This window comes from Emydura macquarii, unplaced genomic scaffold (assembly GCF_026122565.2).
Source record: "Emydura macquarii macquarii isolate MOO-44397 ecotype Brisbane River unplaced genomic scaffold, CSIRO-AGI_Emac_v2 contig_587, whole genome shotgun sequence".
In the NCBI taxonomy this organism is placed as follows: domain Eukaryota; kingdom Metazoa; phylum Chordata; order Testudines; family Chelidae; genus Emydura; species Emydura macquarii.
Genome location: NW_027130724.1, coordinates 14,171,827 through 14,191,056, shown reverse-complemented (window position 1 = coordinate 14,191,056; position 19,230 = coordinate 14,171,827). Strand labels below are relative to the sequence as shown.

The window sequence follows — 19,230 nt, the reverse complement described above, 5'->3', positions numbered from 1 at the left end:
GCGGGAGGCTGTCTTTCGACTCAGAAATAGAGGACTGCAGTCTTTTGTTATTTCAGTACAAAAGCAGAAACTCTTCAATCCTAGCAGAATCATAATGGGTGTGTTTAAAAAAAACAAAACCAAACAAAAAACCAAATCCCAACAACACGTTGTAGTCACTAAGCAATTAAAGGTTAATGCCAGTGAGCTGCTAGCACAAGTAATCAAAATTCAGGAACTATCATTCCCCTCCCCACCCCCCCACGGTATCCAAACTGGTGACTCCCAAATCTGTTGGGACAAAGATGCACTTGACATACACAGAGAAGAAACAGTTGCCGTTACTTGTTCCCAGGGTGCCCATTGCCTACCACTTTAGATAGCAGCTCTGTCAGAAGCACTGCTACTTGCCTGCCTGCCTTCCTTCACAAGCCATCAGAAGATTAAATGAAGTTTTTGGGGAGGTAAAGAGAGGTCCCTACAGTGAAGGTGTGAGGATATTTTGAATCCCAAAGACTAATCTGTTCTGATGCAAAGGCAGCTTCAAGCAGAATCAATTGTTTTAATGCATCTTATTGGGAAAGAAGAGTGTGTATGCATTTGTCTTTGCATAGTGGATTAGCTATCACTAATTTCACTGTATATTTCAAGTGCTCAAGAGAATGAATCTCTGTAGTATTATGATCTATAGAAGGTCTGAGTAGTAACTTAGTCCTAAATAAAAGGAGCTCGTTTGCTATTAATAAAGGTCAGGCTTTCAAAATGAGTTAATTTACACATATTGAATTATAGTTGGAACTTGTCTATAATACTTAATATAAGTTTTATAAACTAATTTGGCAGTATTAATAGGCAGTAGTTGCCAACTTGAAGCTGCACTTACTGATAAAGATGCTAAATATCTGTGTTAGGGTTCCTTAATTCTTTTGCTCAGCTCCACCCTGACCCTAATCTAGGGACTGTTCACAAATTAGGGATAGCCAGTGAGCGTGCAACACCCCATCTATATGGCTACTGGTAATCCTCCTCCAAAGAGGACATCCAGGCAGTTTCCATTTCTCAAGTGATGGAAAGGAGTGTAGAAAGATTGAGAATCTGGCCCAGTGTTGAGATCTTGAGATTAGCACACCAAAGTGGCAGTTTAAAGATTACTCAAAGCGAGACAGATCTTGTGACACTACCATAAAATCAATCTAGTTGCAGATACCAACTTCAGATACCCTCTTGGTCAAATATATTCAGATTTTTCTATTTAACAATGTACATCTAACAAGTTCTAGCTAGTTTTTATGCAGTTAAATATTTGGATGTAAAATTATGAAAAGGGCATTTATAGCAAATTGCTACAGCATATGGATCCAAGGGATATAAATAAAATATGTTGCTGATTATTTTCTAAGGTAGCTCAATTTTATCTAATACGTTTAAACTTTCTATCCCATAATTCTAATATTTGTTGCCATTATAGCTACAGTGTGGATGGAAAAAGCTAAACCAGAAAAGAGCAGATCTGTCTAAGTGTAAGCTACTTTGCATATTGTCAATTGACTATAAATTACACCAGTCTTTGACTCAACCAAACAGCGTTAGAACTACATAATTCAGGTAAGAGATGTCAAAGAAAGAAATGTCTTTGAAAATATATAACATTATGGCTTGAATAAATATCAAGCATCAAAATTGATGTAGATGACTTCGGTCAGCTAGTTAATGAGTACTTCAAATAGTCTATTTTTAATGTACATTTAGAATGACCCATTGTTTGATCAAATAAGTTACACTAGCAGGTAAGAATTGAAAATATTAAACTTTAAAACTTTTAATTTTCAATACAGAACTCTGATATTTTACAGACATTTTGAGCAGTCTGAAAATTCTGTTTCCTTGGATTGCTTGATATTTTTCTCCATCTCAGAGCAGGTGAGTCTCTATAGCAATAAAATAATTTTCATGCTCTTTGATTTTATATTTATCATGTCATTAGGATGGCAGGTAGTGTTTTGTGTAATCCTATTGTGCAGCAAAAGTGTCAGTGCCATCCAACCAATGCTATGAAATTCTGATTTTTTAATTTTTCTACTATATAGTGCACATGAAGATTTTATCTTATGGTAATAGTTAACATTCATATGTCTACAATATCAAAGAAAATAATTCTAAAACAAAAGGAACAATCACCATTTGCTGTTTTGAATGTCTCTCTATCAACCTCAGATTTCCCCCCATGTATAGTAAGTTAATTTGTCTGTAACTTCTGTAACTGAATATGAATATGTGTGTTCACTGCATTGTTTTGCTAGCAATTAGTCTATGACAGCATCTGTTCTAGAACATACTTGATTTGCAGTTTTGGAGAATTTAGCTTGGTGAAAATGGATTTTCAATTCAGTGAAAGTTTTAAGTTAGTAAAATCAGAAAAAAATTAAAACAGTGTTTGAGATTGGTTACACAGATATTTTAATTGAACATCATTTTTACAGATGAGAATAATGTGCACTTGGGATCTGAAGATCGGCCCAAACTTTGGATCATACAATTCCCTCCCTTTTGAGTATGGAGGGTATGAAAGTATTAGAAAATCTGCTAAAATAGCCCCAAATCATTGTGAAGGAGTTGAATTAATGGTGGCATTCCCTCCATCAGATACCAGACATCTCCCTGTGTAATGAATTCGTAGTGCTTTGCAATTGTTTTTAATGGGCGGTGGAAATAGGGCATTTCCAGTAACGCTTGTTAGTTCTCTGGTGGCTTTTTCCTTTAGAAGGCATGATATAACCTGACTACTTTAGATTATGATACCTTGATGACATGGAAGTGGATGGTAGCAAAAGGAAATCAGATCGGTCTCTATACAGGCAAGAATTGCATACAGTCACTGAAAACAAGTAGTGGTTTTAAGAGTCTGCAGCTAAATTTTTTTAAAGGGTGGCTTTATTAGAAAAATAGTACTGGAGGGCTGAGGTTAAACTACTCCTGTAGTGCCTTGACAATACTGTAGCAGTGCAATATACCTTTGTATTAAGGAGATGGTTTTGCTGTCTCTCTCAAACTTCCACATGTGATTTGAATGGCTAAATACAAATCCTGAATTATTTATTCCATCATATCTGCTGTCAGGCAGATGTAGGGAGAGAATGTGGTCCTCTAATGGGCCATCATGAATTAAAGGGACGTGTGAAAAGGGCTGTAAGCAATACGCCAAAGGGAAGTTCATTCACTTACCATATATAAACCCCTCTCCCTAACAAACAAAAAAACAACCTTTTTACAGCTGGAATGTGATCTGGACAGCTTTTTCGTGAGCATTCTTTAATACCTGCTAATAAGCTGATCCTCAAATAATCAATGGAAGGGACTCCGCAAAACAATCATGGGTACAAGAATCCATAAGGAAGCCACTTATGAGGAGCTGTATTTCTTAGGTAGTACCAGTGTGTCACTGTACAGACATCATAATAAGGACAGCAAAAGGAGTTTTCAATCTAATTGCAATATAATACAGAGAGTAAAGACATCAAACGTGTAGGTGAAAAGACAAAATAAGGGAAGAGTATAAAACTCTTGGTGAATACTTTGTTTGGCTCAGTGAGGGTTACAGTCACGTGAGTTGTAATGGTGTTTTGGGAGGAGAATGATGGGATGGAGAGGCTGTTGTTTACCTTGCCGGTGTGTAATGGGTTTATGGCACTGTCTGGATCTATCTGCGTGGCAGAATGCTAACTGAAAGTGGTGGGGGTTGAAGAGGGAATTGAAGGAGATTGAGGTCACTATATAAGCACAGGAGGAAGGAGCAAAAATTCAGCCAGCCTTTTTTGCAAATGCAGAGGATCTGGTGTGACAAATGCCAAGTAAATCTGAGATCTTGGTGTAGCTTAATTGTGGTTTCCTTTAGGAGGCATGAAGGGATTATTTTATGTTTAGCCAGTGCTTAGTAGTAAATTTCTATAGCGTGTGCTGGTGATTATGCACTTTCCTGTGTATATGAAGGATACTATTCAAATAGGACATCATTACATACCATGTGACAATCTCCCACACCATTCCATAATATCAGAAATGCACTAAAATCCTTCCTGGAAAATTATTATTTATGATTTGTATTATTGTAGCACCTATGAGCCCTAGTCAGGGACTAGGATCCCATTGTGTTAGACATTGTACAAACACAGAACAAAAAGACAATCCCTGCCCCAAATAGTTTACTGTCTATGCCAGTAACAGCACCTAACCCATTTAAGTTGTGTATTAATCATTACATTAATATGCAAATATACATTTTCAGGTTAAACATAAAGCCCAATGGATAGTAAAAGCTACTGTAACTTCATGGACAAGTGGTCCATCTACAATGACTCACAACATGTACAACTAACAAGGCCTTTCAGTGGGGACCCTTTTGTCACATTTCATGTGTACCCTGAGACACCTACCCAGTTCACTTGCTCTGAGGATTTGCCACTACTTCCTTTTACACCTGAGCAGTTGATCACAGAGAACTTCTACACTGATCCTTGCAACTTTCCTTACCAAGTCACCCATGCTGATTATGGCAGGAGTGACTACTCTTATGGACCGGCTTTCATCAGAAAAAGAAATGAAAGGGAAAGACAGAGGGTTAGATGTGTCAATGAAGGATACGCCAAACTCAGACGTCACCTACCTGAGGAATACTTAGAGAAACGGCTCAGCAAAGTAGAAACTCTTCGTGCTGCAATAAAATACATTCGCCATCTACAATCTGTTCTGTACTATGATTCTGCAGTGACAGAGAAGAATAGCGTGGAACTGGGCCATACTTCCAAGGCAATTGCCAGAGACATCCAGTTTTGAGGGCTATCTGAACTTCTCCAGGGGAAGGAAAAAAATCACAGCTGAAGCTAATCACTATTATATTATACACACACATTTCTGTGAAACTGACACATTTTATGAACTGTACAAAGCACACATCCCTACTGGTCTAATGGGGAGAGTTTAAATTAATTTACAGGAGATTACATTGAAATGAGAAATACCAATTTACAGGAAAATGAAATGTAAACTATTATAGTTAATTCATGGAAATTTAGAAAAAATCCTTTAATTTCATTAGTTGGAAACTGAAAGTACAACTATATATACTTTTTTCAAAAAGGAGCAAATGTATACACCATCTCAGCCTACACATTTTAAATAAAGTTTAACCTTTTCATTGATGGGGCTCAGCTTCTATTCATTTTCAGGGATGGAATTGATTTACCCCATTGCCACATCCCCAAAGGATCTCTCCCCTAATTGCCGCTCTCTTCCTTAAAATACAGAGGACAATTTTTTTTTCAAGTTGCTGGTGTATTAGCCTAGTGGATAGAGCACTGGACTGGGATGCCAGTTCTGTCACAGGCCCACTGGGTGAACTTCAGTAAGTCACTGCCCCGCTCTGTGCCTCAGTTTCCCCAACTGTAAAATGAGGATACGGACCTCTTTTTAAAACACTTGAGATCTTCTCATGTAAAGCACTACATAAGAGCTAAGTATTATTGTTATTAAAAAGAGGTAAAAATACTTTCCAAAATAGAATTACTTGAACGTGGAAAAATGCCAATGTTTTTGGAATGCATCTCTATCCTTTTGTTAACCAATATTTTTGGTATTTGAAAGCTGGAGCTCTTAGTTTGGTTTTAAACCCTTTTTTTCCTGGTCAAATTCCAATCTGTGAGCCAGATTCTGTCACCCATGCTCTGAGTCAGCTTAGTTCATGAGTCTTGTTGAAAAATCACTGAATATGGATTTACTTACTGATACAGTAAGATGCTACTCAATCACAGGAGGGATGGCAGAATCTGTCCCTGAATAATTACATCCTGCAAGCCTATATGCCTCAGCATTTTCACTGTCATAATATTTCTTCACTTCCTGTCTTAAATTGTTGCTCTGCACTGTTAACTGTAGGGTGAAACTGTCATTTAACTGCAGTTCAGCAAAGTTTTCTAGTTAGGGCCTACTCACATGAGAATGGTGAGGAAGAGTTAGCCCATGGTTTGCAAAGAGCTTTGACATCCCTTGGGTTGAAAGGTAATATATTATTTATAGGCCTATTTTACTGATGTTCAATAAAAAGACTCTCCGTATACCATAATGAGAGCAATTGCAAGATGGATGCAGCGAAGTACTGAGGAAAACAGAGAACCAAACAGCATTAGCACCTGCTAATCTAACCCAGATGTGGCCTTTCCTTTAGGCCCAGCATTTAGGGTCTATGGAAGCAAAAAGCTGGTTTTACTATGACAAAAGGAACATTACGCTGCTAATCACTATTTGCAGTACTATCCCTTTACGCGTGGGGCAGGTCTCTAGTGCGCACATGCATCTCTCTCCGTTCTAGTTGAAGTCTTGCAATCTTCACCGTTGTTTTTGAAGGCTTAAAAGCTTTGTTGCTGCTAAAGCCCACATTGGGCAGGGTCGTGCTCCAGATTGTCTTTGCTCTTTTCTTAGTGAAAACAAAGTGCTCAGACCAAGACTTTCAAAAATGGGCTCTTCAAATTCAGCTCCTAAATCTACGTTCAGGCTCCTAAACAAGTGGCTTGATTTTCAAAACAACAGAGCAGCTGCATGTCCCCAGTGACTTCACGCCTGAGGTCCTTAGGAGGAGGAAGACAGCATGACTATTTTTGAAGCTTGGGATTGGGGATTGTAAAATCAGAGGTGATTCTGCCAGTCATCCAGTTGTTTTAAATTCATTTCCTTATGACAATCCTCTGGTTAAAAGGCTGTGAGATACAACTCTGATGAAATGCTGCTGGGAAGTAGAACATGTTGCACAAGCCAGCAATGAGATTTCATATGTGTAGCAGATGAACCTAAAAAAACCTGCAGAGGAGCAATTAAATGCCCTTCCAATCATGAGTTAAGGATATTGAAGAGGAGGCTGATCTACAGGTCAGAGCAGAGATCAACAGTCAGGAAGATTCCTAGCTATTATTTCTGCCTCATCTTGAACAAGTTAAGTAATCTCTGTTTAACCACCTTAAAATGGGGGAGAGGCAGTATGGTCCAGTGGACGGCACCTTGAGTGGGACTCAGGAAATCAGGATTATGTTCCAGGCTCTGCCACTGACCTGCTGAGTGACTTTGGAAAGTCCAACTGGAACCTCTGTGGGCAGGAACTGTGTACATTTTTGTACACTGCCTAGCATAATGAGGCTGGGGGTCTCTAGATGCCACTGCAGTACAAATAATACAAATAAATCACGTCACCTGTCTGTGTCTCCTTTTATCTGTCTAGTCTAGACTAAAATTTTAGGGATAGGCACTCCCTCTCACTGTTTATAAAGTGCCTAGCACAATGGGACCCTGATCTTGGTAGGGCCATTGAGATGCTATTTAAATACATAATGTACTGTATTATTATCTACCTGGTAGATGGATGTGAGACAATGAATTAATGTTTGTAAAGTGATTTGACACCAGTTCAACCATTATCCTTTTGCCCTAACTGACCAGCAGCACTTTTGTTACCTCAGATGGGGTTTTAATTTTAATCCCACAGGTTCATGTGATCCTGTCTTGATCAATAAGATTGCATTTGGTCATTCAAGGGTGCAAGAGAGACTGTATATATGCCCATGCATTCCTACACTCTGACCCCACCACTGTAACTGATACTTTGATTGATAAGATTATGTCTATCACATTTCAAATAGAATGGACATATGGTAGACAAATTATCATCCTTGGTAGTACTGTTCCTCTGGCTGTTAGTTGAAACACTCATGTACGTGCCTGCGAGGCTTTTTTCAACACAGTCACTTCCTGTTGGTAGTGAATCTATGGCAACCAGCTTAGTAACTGGAACACACTAGCAACAAATGACTTTTCACACCAAGGCAAAAGGGCAGGAATTCTGAAGTCAGGCCAGATCAAGATGACAAAACTAGACACTCTCGATATCTGGTAAGTTCAATATATTCATTTTTCCAGACCACTGTATCTAAGTAATTGAAGATGCTTAATAAACAGAATATAATTTTATACAAGTCAGCTTTGTCTTTGCTCTCCTCTGCCCATGCAGTATCTGTTCTGTGGATAAAAAGGGACTTTGCTTTTAGGGCTGCCTGGCTAATACTTTTCCCCAGCACTAAATTCACTTCAAAACTTTTTTAAAATGTAAAATTAAAAATAAAATTAATTTGAAAATCAACACAGAACCTAACTTTACATTCATAATTTCATTAATCTTTGTGTGTAATAGCTTGAGAATCAGTATGCTTATAAAGTAAGTTCTCAATGTCCTTGAAATTATTTGCTCATTTGCAGACACAATTTTTGCAGAGATTACAATAATTATTGCAATTTAAGATCCTGTTGCAATTTATGATCCCATTGGGTGTTTATGTAAAACACTGGTTTGTTAAATAAGAATTTGCTGAAATCTGACCATGTTTACCAAAAGATCTTTTATACCAGAGAAAACGACAGATGATAAAGTCCACAGGTAACATTTTTCAAACGCAGCTGAATAACATAGGAGCCTAAATTCCATTTTTAAAAGTAATTTAGGAGCATAATCCCATTGACTTTCAGTTTGAAAATTTTACCCCATGTATAAATATCTTTAAAGCAATATAAAAAAATCTAGCTAGAATAGAAATGTCTCTACTAAATCTCACCCAGATTACTGGAGGTAGCTATCACATTGCAAAGTTTAATCTGACATCTACAGAATAGTTATCACTTGTCAAAACTGAGCATGCTTTCCTTTTCTTGCTAAAAGCATAACCTGTCATCATAAAACATGACAGAACATCCCTTAAATGCATCACTATAACATGAGTAACAGGCAGCATTAATCTAGCACCACAATCAAAAGCTGTCTTCGAGTTTATTCAACTAGATCAGCTCCAGCTGTGATTTTTGCCATAGCTCATAAAATATACAGGATTGGGATGGGACAGGATGCAGGTGGGAAACTTTTAGGAAGAATGCAGGTGCAGCAGGTGACGCTGGTGATTCCCTAGGTAGGTGGTACAATGATGAGTCTCGCAGAGGTGTTTGAGGGCACTGTCCTATGGAGGACTCGATTTAAAACGGAAAATTCCCAAAGGCTTTCCTAGTTTATTTGATGTTTCTAAGATGCCTATCACCTTACATAAAAGTCTGATTCAGCATCTGTTGCAGTCATTGGAAAGGCTCTTATTGACATCAAGGGGCTTGAGATAGTATAGGCTGTTAACTACACTGACTTCTTCTGGCCAAATTCTAGTCTGGTGAATTACATTCCACCTACCTAAATTCCCCCTCTTAATTTCAACTGAATACCTTAATCTTCAAGTCCTATTGCTCGGTGCAGTAAAACAGTTGTTATATTTCACACCAGAAGTAGCTGCATTTCAGTGGTATGCAAAGTTTTGATTCATTTTCTTATGTGAAAAATTCATAAATGTTTTAGAGTCCTTTGGGATTCATTAGAAAATGTAAATCATGATAGTCAGCATTTAAGTACTGTGTATATTAGCTTAAAACCTGGTATATTTTGTTTGTTCACCTCAAACACCAAATTATCACAATTCTATTTTATAGGTAACTGCTTCTGAGGGAATGGAGCATTCAGGAGGCTCCTTGCTTACAGATAACAAGTACTGCAGAGCAATGACAGCACTAGATAAATGCGCATGCAGCAACTTCCTAACTAATATTGATCCTGTCTCTAATGGTTCTTTCATAGTGCATCCTGCTTGGATTACCAGATCTCTCATCCCCCATAGGTAACAAAAAGTGCTTGCTTGTGTCTGTCATTTGCTGTGTCACTCACAGTCTCTGTTGTATTGACAAATTAGCAAACTGAAGATAGTTTGAGCAATGCCATATTTTTTCATTGTCAGCTTTATAGACACTGATGAAAATTGTCCGCACCACTACAGATGACTGGAAACAAGCTATCAAGTAAGCCCACTAACTAAAGAAATGCTCTGTGACACAGGCCCATTGGTGCCAACTGGCAAAGGGCTCACTGTTCTTTACAAACAACTTCTGCCTCAGATCTGACAAACTCACTACATCCCAATCCATACTAATACATCCCTTTCATGGTATTTTTCCATGAAGGGTAGCATGTGAGGTCGCTACTGAAAACTTGTAACTTATCAATGCCTATAATCATTGTGAGATATGTGTACAGGTAATATTTAAGGAATAATGTAACTATATTAAAAACTATGACATATGATCTTAGAGTAAAGTTAATCAGTAGGGAATTGTATGTTTGGGTCATGGTCCATTCAAGCGGGAGGGAGTTGTCAGCCCTCCCTGGTCAGTTGGTAATGTAGTACAAGGGTCAATTGTCTAACCATGCATTATCCCAGAACAGTCGATGGAAAACCATCAAAGACAACAGCAAACATTCAAAGGTAAAAAGGAACATCACAGCAAACGAGATTGCCCTGTCTGTGAATAAAGACAAAAGACGGATTCAGTATAACACAGGATGGAGAAAGACTCTTTGTATCCATTCACTGAGGAGACATGTTGTTGAATGGGGGGTGGGTTTCATGAACAATTTCCTGTGATGCCAGCCAGCTCTGCAACAGACTGAACTTTGGGAGGGAAATCCTACTTTATTAGCTAGGAAAGGTAACTATTAAGTGTAGGCCCTAGTTTGCGTTTTATGATTTTGTTTTGTATTGGAACTAGATGTTTCCATCACTCTCTCTTGTTTCTAGTGGAATCTATATTTTTTCTTAAATAAACCTGCTTTTGTTGTATTTTAAAGGCTGTGTTCTACAGCAATGGTGATTGAGGGTAAAACTGGGGCACCCTGCACCTTTGTGGGGCAGAGGAGCTGGGATTGCTAAGAGTAGCCAGTGTCAGGGTCTGGATATCACAGGAGAATGCTTCAGTGGGACTTGGGGACATCTCTTGTTAACCTGATCTTAAGGGCAGTTGGGGGCTAATTTGGCTCCCAGCACAAATTAGAGCATCTGCTGCTCTAGATTACACCAAACCAGGATCACAGTGTGATTCTACCACAACCGCCAAACCCCCTCAATGGGTCTGAGGCTTGGGGGTGGGGGGGGGTGGCTGCCAGCTAGCTATGCTGGTTTTACAAAAGTGAGGGGTTCCTCTGCATAGGCAAATCTTCAGCTAGCTCCTGCCTGCTTTGCACCATGGGGGTGGAACAAAACAGGTCCACCAGGAGCCCTGGATCTGGCCCTGGAAGATCAATAGAGTCTCTTCGCTTGACTTATGGAAGCTGTTCTCTCTTACCACTAATCCTTTTCATTTTATTCAAGGTGTTCATGGCTCGGCCACTGTTCCCATTTCCCTGACACAGTGTGTAAGGGGCTGAAGGTGTCGGAAATATCCGTGAATTTTGCTAATGGTCCTGTTCTAGCAAGAAGGGAACCTGATGGGTTTTATTACCTTGGCACAATAAAAGAGGAGATAGAGGCAAGTGATTATTGTCTCACCTATTTTGCATAGATATTCTTAATTTACTATGTGCCCCTATTACAGTGAGATCCATTCATTGTAGGAAGTCACATGGATCACATAGTGGACTCCCCTAGAAGAGATCGACAAAAGGTGAAATTCACTGAGCTTGCAGCATGCCCCTAAGTAGCACCTCCCTACCACTTGAACCCTGCTATGGGTTGAGCTGGGTCGAGGGGGTGCACAGGCAGATCAGCTGTACTGTTGGGTCTAGGCGTCATGAAGGATTTCTATCTGGTTTTGATTTAGGCTGTTGCATGAAGTCAGGAGGCATGTCAGAAGCAGAGCTTCTGCCTTTGTGATTATGCAGCTCCAGTGGTTTAACTTGTATAGGAGCCGTAGTGTCCAGTGTTCCAGCCCAACCTACTTTACCTATTGAATAATGGGATACTGTATAAGTCTGCCTGGGATAACATAAAAGTAGAGGCTGTGATGACACCTCTATGCAGCCTCTATGGCGGGCATTCAGGAGCCTCTCCCCCTCCTTTGCTGTGCCTTGTCTTCCTCATGTCTGATTTGCCAGCAGCTATTCTAATCTGCTTCAGGGACAATTTAGCTTTTGGAAAGTCAGGGCATGCCCATTATTCAGAAGCCAAGGCAGCTGCTTGTGAGATAGAGATTACCATATTGATATCTTTAGGGAAGCTCCTGTTGTGATACTATGCTGGTGTAACACTGGCTTCACTATAACCTCTTCTGCCTTTTGCAGTGTGAGGCAACGTGACTTGTAAATCCGACCTGGGCTTCCCTGCTAGATTCATTCTGAGGTTTTTACCAATCATACACTGTGTCTTTAATTCATTGTAGGCTTGAGGCATTTGACCACTCACATCTCCCTTGCCCACCATTTTGAGTTCAGCTGGGATGTTTTTACTTTCAGTCCCAAGGCTATATTCCAGATGGACCAGAGAGTGCTTTCTTAGGTCAGAGACTGTCTACGGCATTCCCTCCCATAGGATGCCCCCAGCATCCTTATCTGTCTTCAAGGCTAGAGCCCAGGTTTTTCTCTCCAAGTCAGGTCAGTCCACCATTGACCACTTTGGCTTCCCTTTCTTCCACCAGCTCTTACCTTTTTTTGGAACTTCGTTTTGTCCCCCTTGAGCCCATCCTGCTAGGTTGTAAGAAGTCTTGGCTCCTGCCGTGAGTCAGGGCTCTCAGCACCCTGCAGGGACAGGCTCTTTGTTTCTGTGCCACTCATGCTGGGCACTGGGCCACGGTTAGATGAATTTGGTGTTATTGTGGACAGCACCCTCAGCTACTGTTGTGAATAGACAGATAAACATTGATACTGCTGGAAAACTGTTAGTGTGTTATGTATACACTTATGAATTTATTCATCTGCAAACCAAGGCACAGCATGTCTTTTCTTAGACACTAGTGAATGCTTCAATGTATTAAGTTGTTAGTACTTAAAACTCTAAAGAAAAAAGGGCCTATTCTTTTTTGAAGAGCAGGGGAGTGACTTACTTCACTTCCTATGCAAAGCTCCTTAACTGTTTTTTAAAATATAAAATGCCTGTTACCTGATATTTAATAGGAAAAGATTCATGAGTGAATAGAAGAACAGGTCTGAACTGCCTTTGGGTACTTTGTCACCATCTGTGTATGGGGTAGCTTGTGAAATCAGCAGCGTCATATGAATTATAGCTAGGCACATAATCTCAGGCCTGTAGTGTCTCTTTGACAGTGGAGAAAATACAAGACTGAGTTGTAGTGAATATACGGGGAGTATTTTACCAAGGCTGCTGGACACAAATAACCTCCTGTAGTTCTTTCCAGCTCTCTAGCTGCCAGACTGACACAGCATGTGCTGCTTACCATCACCATTCATGTTCTCCTGGTGTTCAGGCTTAGTCTAAGCAGCCATGGAATGAACTGCATCACAAGACCTTCTTATGTATTACATAGTGGGCTTCCTCATAATTCTGTTTTGTTTCTGGTAGCAGGGCGAGAGAAGAACTTTCTTGGTAGAGTTTGACAAATCAGCTGCATTGGGTGAAAAGTACTCGGCATGTGTGCAAAAAACAGACGGGGATGACATCCTCGAATATGTCAAAGGAATGAGGCACTCCATACTCCCAGGAGACAAAGTGCTAGCACCATGGGAACCAGACCTAGTCAGATATGGCCCTGGAACCATCCTACTGGGCATTGAGACAAGGGACCCCCTGAGAGGTAAGAAGGATGCTGCCACCCTCACATAGGACACAACTTTAGAGGTAAGAATGAATTCTTAGTATTGCTACTGCAGCCGAGGGGCATCAGTGCAACTTGCAGTGTTTGTTTTAAAAATAAGACCAGTTGCAAGGGCTATATTGGGAACTGCCAACAGATTCCTAGGGAGTGCTACTTAGCAATACCTTGAGTATGAAAGTTAACTTCTAGTTCTACCTTGTATTAAGAAAACTGTGACTTCAGATTTGTACCTTGGCTAGTCACTACATCTATTCTTTTAGCAGTTATTCAATATAACTATCTACTGAAACAAGGGGGGAGGATAATGTGTCCCATTCACGAAACTTGATGCACAGGAAGCCGAGTTGTTAAATGGGGGCAGTCTTAAGAAGATGGCTTGTATTAGAATGCTCAGATCAGCACTGGGTTATTTATACATCCAAGTGCTGATCTGAGCACCCAAATGTGGAATTTAGACAACCTATTAATTCACCCATGTTTGACAATTAGGCTGTTTATCAATATATTGATAAAATGCCATTGGATTATCATTGCCAAATTGGGCTGCAATACCAAAAGTTACCCAGACAATTATCATTTGCGTCTATTTCACATGGTGACAAATTTGCAGGAAAACATCTGCCAGGCCTGTGATAACATGGGCAAATTCAACAGCTGCCACCATATCTTACAGTATCTGATAAGGAGGTGTTAGAACACGAGCAAAGGTAGAAAATGTGTATTAAATCGCTGAGACCAATCAAGATACTAGTATTTCCCAAGCACAGCAGCACTGGCTAATGGTATCTTACCATTTTCCCCCTCCAATAGCCTCAGAGGATGAAGAAATATTGGTCTGTTTTTGGAACGGCAAGAAAGTGAAAGTACCACTAGGTGTGGCCTTATGGATTCCACCAAACACGTGGGAAAGGATAGTAGAGATGATTCGCATGCCCTTCACCAGCAGATTAAAGCTCATGGAACCCCCTCACAGCACTAGCTCTTACACTTTTACTTGCAGACCTCAAACAGCCCTCATTCACTCATGGGCTTTAGATGGGCTAAGTAAGTATAGGTGGCTATGCCCATTAATCTGCCCCTCTTTTCATGGTCATTGTCACAGTATATGCTGTTCACCAGTACACGTGGGATGCATCTGCTGCTCCCATCCCAAATTCAATGCCTGGTGGCCTCTACCATCCACACCTCTGCTCCCTCAAAGAGGCATTAAACAGCAAGAGTCCAACAACAAGCCCATTGCACAACTTCTAGAATTGGAAAGTCCAAAGGAAAAAGTATCAGCAGCTGCTTCTGCTTCCTCCTCCTCCTCTTCTGAGTCAGAAAGTGAAGAGGAGACATGCCCAACTAAGACTACGATGGTGGATAAAACTGTTAATACAGATTCCAGCCTTTTCACAAAACCCAAACTGAAAGATGCTGCAAGATCTGAGTGGAAGTATTGGAAGAGAAGCCACCCCAAGTCACATCCTAGGAATCCAGGTATATTTCATCTCCTTCCTTGGTCACTGGTCAAGAGATGCTTCTTCTCTGAAAGCATTCTGTGACCCTCTTCCATCTGGCACTGTATCTCATTGAGTGTGAAACTTGAATGCAGGCCCATATCCCTGCTAACAGTGACACAGATGTACTTGAAAATGTCTGTGTCTACCACTGTTGAAATAAGGTAAGTTAGTGTGTATAGTGTGCGGAAAACAAATCTGACAAGCAATATGTAATTAACCCTTTAACTACTACCTAGGATGTAAAATAAATTAAATTCATAAATCTGAAATCCATAAAAATGTTGTTTGTAGCCCCCCTGCTCCCCTTTTTAAAAAAAGCAAAACAAAACTTTGTATGGGGACCTAAACCAGGCATCCGTTAAAAATCCCTTTAATTAATTTCTATAAATGCATGATCTGCACAATGTTTTGCCTTCTTCAACATGTAAGGGCTCCTCTTTCAGTACTTCATCTCATGGAAAACCATGCAAAAATGGAATCAGATTTAGGAACATCTATATGCAACTCAATTCCTGCTCCTCCCCACTTTTCAGGGTACCCTCCACGCAATTAACTTCTAGTTTAGTAACTGACATCCAGAACCAGAAATCATGCACCTGGAAGATTTCCTTTTAGGCTTAAATTGCACATTCCTTTCCAAACTACTTGCATTTTGTTATCTTTAATATAAAAGTAAGACTATGCACACTAAATGTAGTATCAATGTCACCAGGAATCCGCATTCCCAGCAGTAAGTGTACAAAGGGGAAAGTAGAATCCAGAACAATTTTCTCCTTGGATACGTGCAACCGGAGTGCGATGTTTGAAACCATTGAAGAGTCTCCTAGAAGACATCTCACAGTGAAAGAGGTCTTAATCCATGATGATTTCAAACCATCACTGGGGGTAAGTAATCCATGGTGAAACAGTATTATAACTAGGTACATTGTTTCTTTAAATTGAAGTTTTTTCTGTTGTTGTTCTGGATGTCAACTGCAGAAGGAAATGGCTCTGAGATTACCCCGTTGCATGCTAAACACCCCCATATCTGTGTTGGGAGAGAGCTCTTTTCCCAATACAAGACACAGCTGGGCAGGATCTGAAGTCACCTTATACAGTTAAGAAAAAAAAAATTGGCATATAACCAGATGGTTATTCAATGGAGCTTGTAACCTTAGACACTGATCCAAATGCCCAGTGAAGAGCTGGATTAGGGCCTTAGGAAGGTAAGTGACTGCTATAGGATTCTTGATCCTGGGAATGGATGGCTCTGAAATTCAAGAGTAAGAGAATCCAAGCACGGAGCTTGTTAACAGGAGCTCTCCTCCCTTCCATCTCTCCCTAGGCAGCTCTTGCACCAGCCTCGCTTCATGGAGGGCATTTTGTACTGCTCCAAAGCCTGCAGATAAGGCTTCTGTAGCTCTGAAAGCTGCAGGCATTTTTCTAGAAATCAGTCCTGTGGATCTGATTCTGAAATAATTTTTTCCCTCTCAAAATAGTGGGCAATTTACAGAGAAGACTACAGCACTAGAGTTCAGCTAGAGGACACAAAATACATAAACCAAATCAGAAGTAAGAGGACTAAAGTTCTTTTTTTCATTCTTCATTTCTCCCAGCCACAGGCCACTCCTCCTTTAGAGAAACTTGGAGAAAATCAAATAGAATGTGAATGCCAGAGAAAAGCCTCCATGGAACAAAAAAGAAAGAAAAAAATCCAGCAGCAGAAGTGGGAGTGTGAACGAGAAAAGCAGGCCGAAGAGAAGTATGAGACTGCACAGGAACACCGGAGGTACATCACACAGGTCAAGTATTAGCTACTCTGCATCTTCCCTCTTCAGGTACTATGGACTTTGACTACAGAGGAAAGCATCGTCCACAGTAAACTTATAATTTCTGTTTGCAAAGGATAAATCTTTTTGTACTGGTATGTGTTCCTTAGAATTGAAACAAAACAGATAGGGGCTATATATTGGAATATCTGCTCTACACACACTACTGTGTGTTTTAATTCCAATGAGGAACTCCTGAAGACTGCAATTACTGTGCATATTTTTTATTTGAGCAGAATGAGTGTCTAATTTAAATTATCAATACATGTCCACAGCGTGCTCTGTTTTAATTGATATATACCTTTCCTAGGAAATTGCTCTTCGTAGGTTTCTTTGGAACAACTACAGGACTTCAGACATACCATACATTAATGGTTCATGGGTGGATCATGTCAGATATCTGTTTCTACCAATTCTGGAAAGAGTGACTAAGAAGTCATACCCAGATGGACAAGGCTTGAACACAGACCTCTACATGATGCATAACTTTTACTGAAGTCAGTAGTTTTGTGTGTGGCAGGGCTGCAGGATTCAGCCCTGTATGTTTGTAAAGACTAGAAAGAAACTAAAGGGAGAGACTTGAGTTGCATCTGTGGGTGGCCACGCTGTTCCCTGCAGTTCTAGTGGCAGTAACAGAAGGAACATTCCATCTCTGACTGATTAAAAAGATTGAAAGGGTTGACTCAATAGGACATTTCCCAAGAGACACAGGTTCAATTTAAAGTTCAAATTACAGTCTCTGAACACAGCTAAAGCGCAGTTCCATCTTGTCCTCTAGATGGAGCCTTCAACGACTTGACCATGTCCTTTACAAATACACAACTGTAAGAGCCAACTAAAACTTAAGGGTGGGTTTTCAAAAGTGCTCAGCCTTGACCTAACTTTGCTCCCACAGAAGTGAAAGTCCCACTGAGTGCTCCTGGAACTCTATCCTAAGGCTTTTTTTATTTTTAAAATATTTATCTTTCATTGAAGCATGTATACACATGCCACTGGGAAAGCTCCATCATGCACGTTCATTTATTTTGAAGTGAGAAGAAGAGCAGACAAAAACACTGATGCTTTTCGGAACAACGCTTAACTCACTGGGTTTTTCTTTTCCAGGACCAAGAAACTACAGCATCTTGGGAATGAAGATAAGAAGGTAAAAGAACAAGACATAAAGCAGAGTCAGACAATGAAAACAAAGCAGCTTGCACAGCAGAGGACAAACCTGAAGATGCAAACTATGTCAGAGGAGGACAGGCAGAAAGAAGAGCAAAAATTAGCTCACCTGCAACAAGTCAGAGAGAGACACGATCAGAGGGAATTTAACAAGTGTATGACTGAAGAAATTAAAGAGATACAATCTCAGGTAAATGATCCATCTCTATAGGGTTATTTTTATACAGCGAATAGATTGTGCCCTCATTGTAAAGCTCTCTGCTATAAGGCCCTCCTATTCTCCTTTAAACACCACAATCTATAGGTCATCAGAATAGCTTTCTGGTGGTAGCACCGTTTTAAGCAATTGAAATACCCCATTTTCATCTCCTGTCCAGGGGAAGAGTATCTTTCCATATTAAGTTCACTGTGCTGGACTAAAAGCCAACCATCGGGGGGGAAGGAGGAGTGAGAAAGAACAAGTAATAGCACTGAAAGCAAGGGGGTGAGGTTTTAATAAGCTTTCCATTTGTTCTCATGGTCTCAAAAAAAAAAAAAAAAAAAAGTCTGCTACAGGGATTTCAGCGTGATAATCTCTCTTGTAGGAAGCCAGAAGGAGAAGAGTGGAGACCCAGTACAAGTTAATGGCAGAAAAGATCTTTCAAGATGAAAAACAGAAAGGAAAGTAAGCCGACAACACAGAACAAAGGAGAAGCTACAGAGATACAAACAAATATTTACATAGAATCCCAACCTGTTATTGCTACCATACTTAAAACTTCCCCTAAATAAAATCAATTGGAATCTTATTAGAATAAACCAACTAACAGTTTGCTAAAACATGACACCCATTTTATTCATAGGTAGCTTGCTGAATGGGGGTCTCAGCCCATGAGAAGTCCCAATGATTTCAGTGGGATGACTCATGTTCTTAAATTAGGCACATGTTGAAGTACCTTGCTGAATCAGGGCCTCAAAGATAATGAATGTAACTAGGAGTTAAGCACGTGCCTACATGTTGTGCTCAAGTGGGGTTTAGGTTAATGAAAGTGAAAACAAAGGGTACTGGCGAAACTTACATTTATGTAGCAACAACTGTAGCAATAACTGGGCTTACATTTTGTTTAAATTGCAGGCAT

At 40.0% G+C, this 19,230-nt stretch overlaps 2 protein-coding genes across 2 annotated transcripts; both read left to right on the top strand.

The window, feature by feature from the left end:
• The first annotated feature begins 3,735 nt into the window (after positions 1-3,735).
• ASCL3 (achaete-scute family bHLH transcription factor 3) lies at positions 3,736-5,133 on the top strand. Its single transcript, XM_067540410.1, has one exon. It carries the CDS (start codon positions 4,279-4,281, stop codon positions 4,807-4,809), a length of 531 nt encoding a protein of 176 aa, XP_067396511.1. The 5' UTR covers positions 3,736-4,278; the 3' UTR covers positions 4,810-5,133.
• Positions 5,134-14,901: 9,768 nt separating this feature from the next.
• On the top strand, positions 14,902-19,093 carry LOC137148152 (uncharacterized). The gene is made up of 5 exons (XM_067540752.1): positions 14,902-15,117; positions 15,853-16,025; positions 16,736-16,908; positions 18,053-18,302; positions 18,697-19,093. The coding sequence occupies exons 1-5, from the start codon at positions 14,994-14,996 to the stop codon at positions 18,778-18,780; spliced, it is 804 nt and encodes a 267-aa protein (XP_067396853.1). The 5' UTR covers positions 14,902-14,993; the 3' UTR covers positions 18,781-19,093.
• Positions 19,094-19,230: the final 137 nt, after the last annotated feature.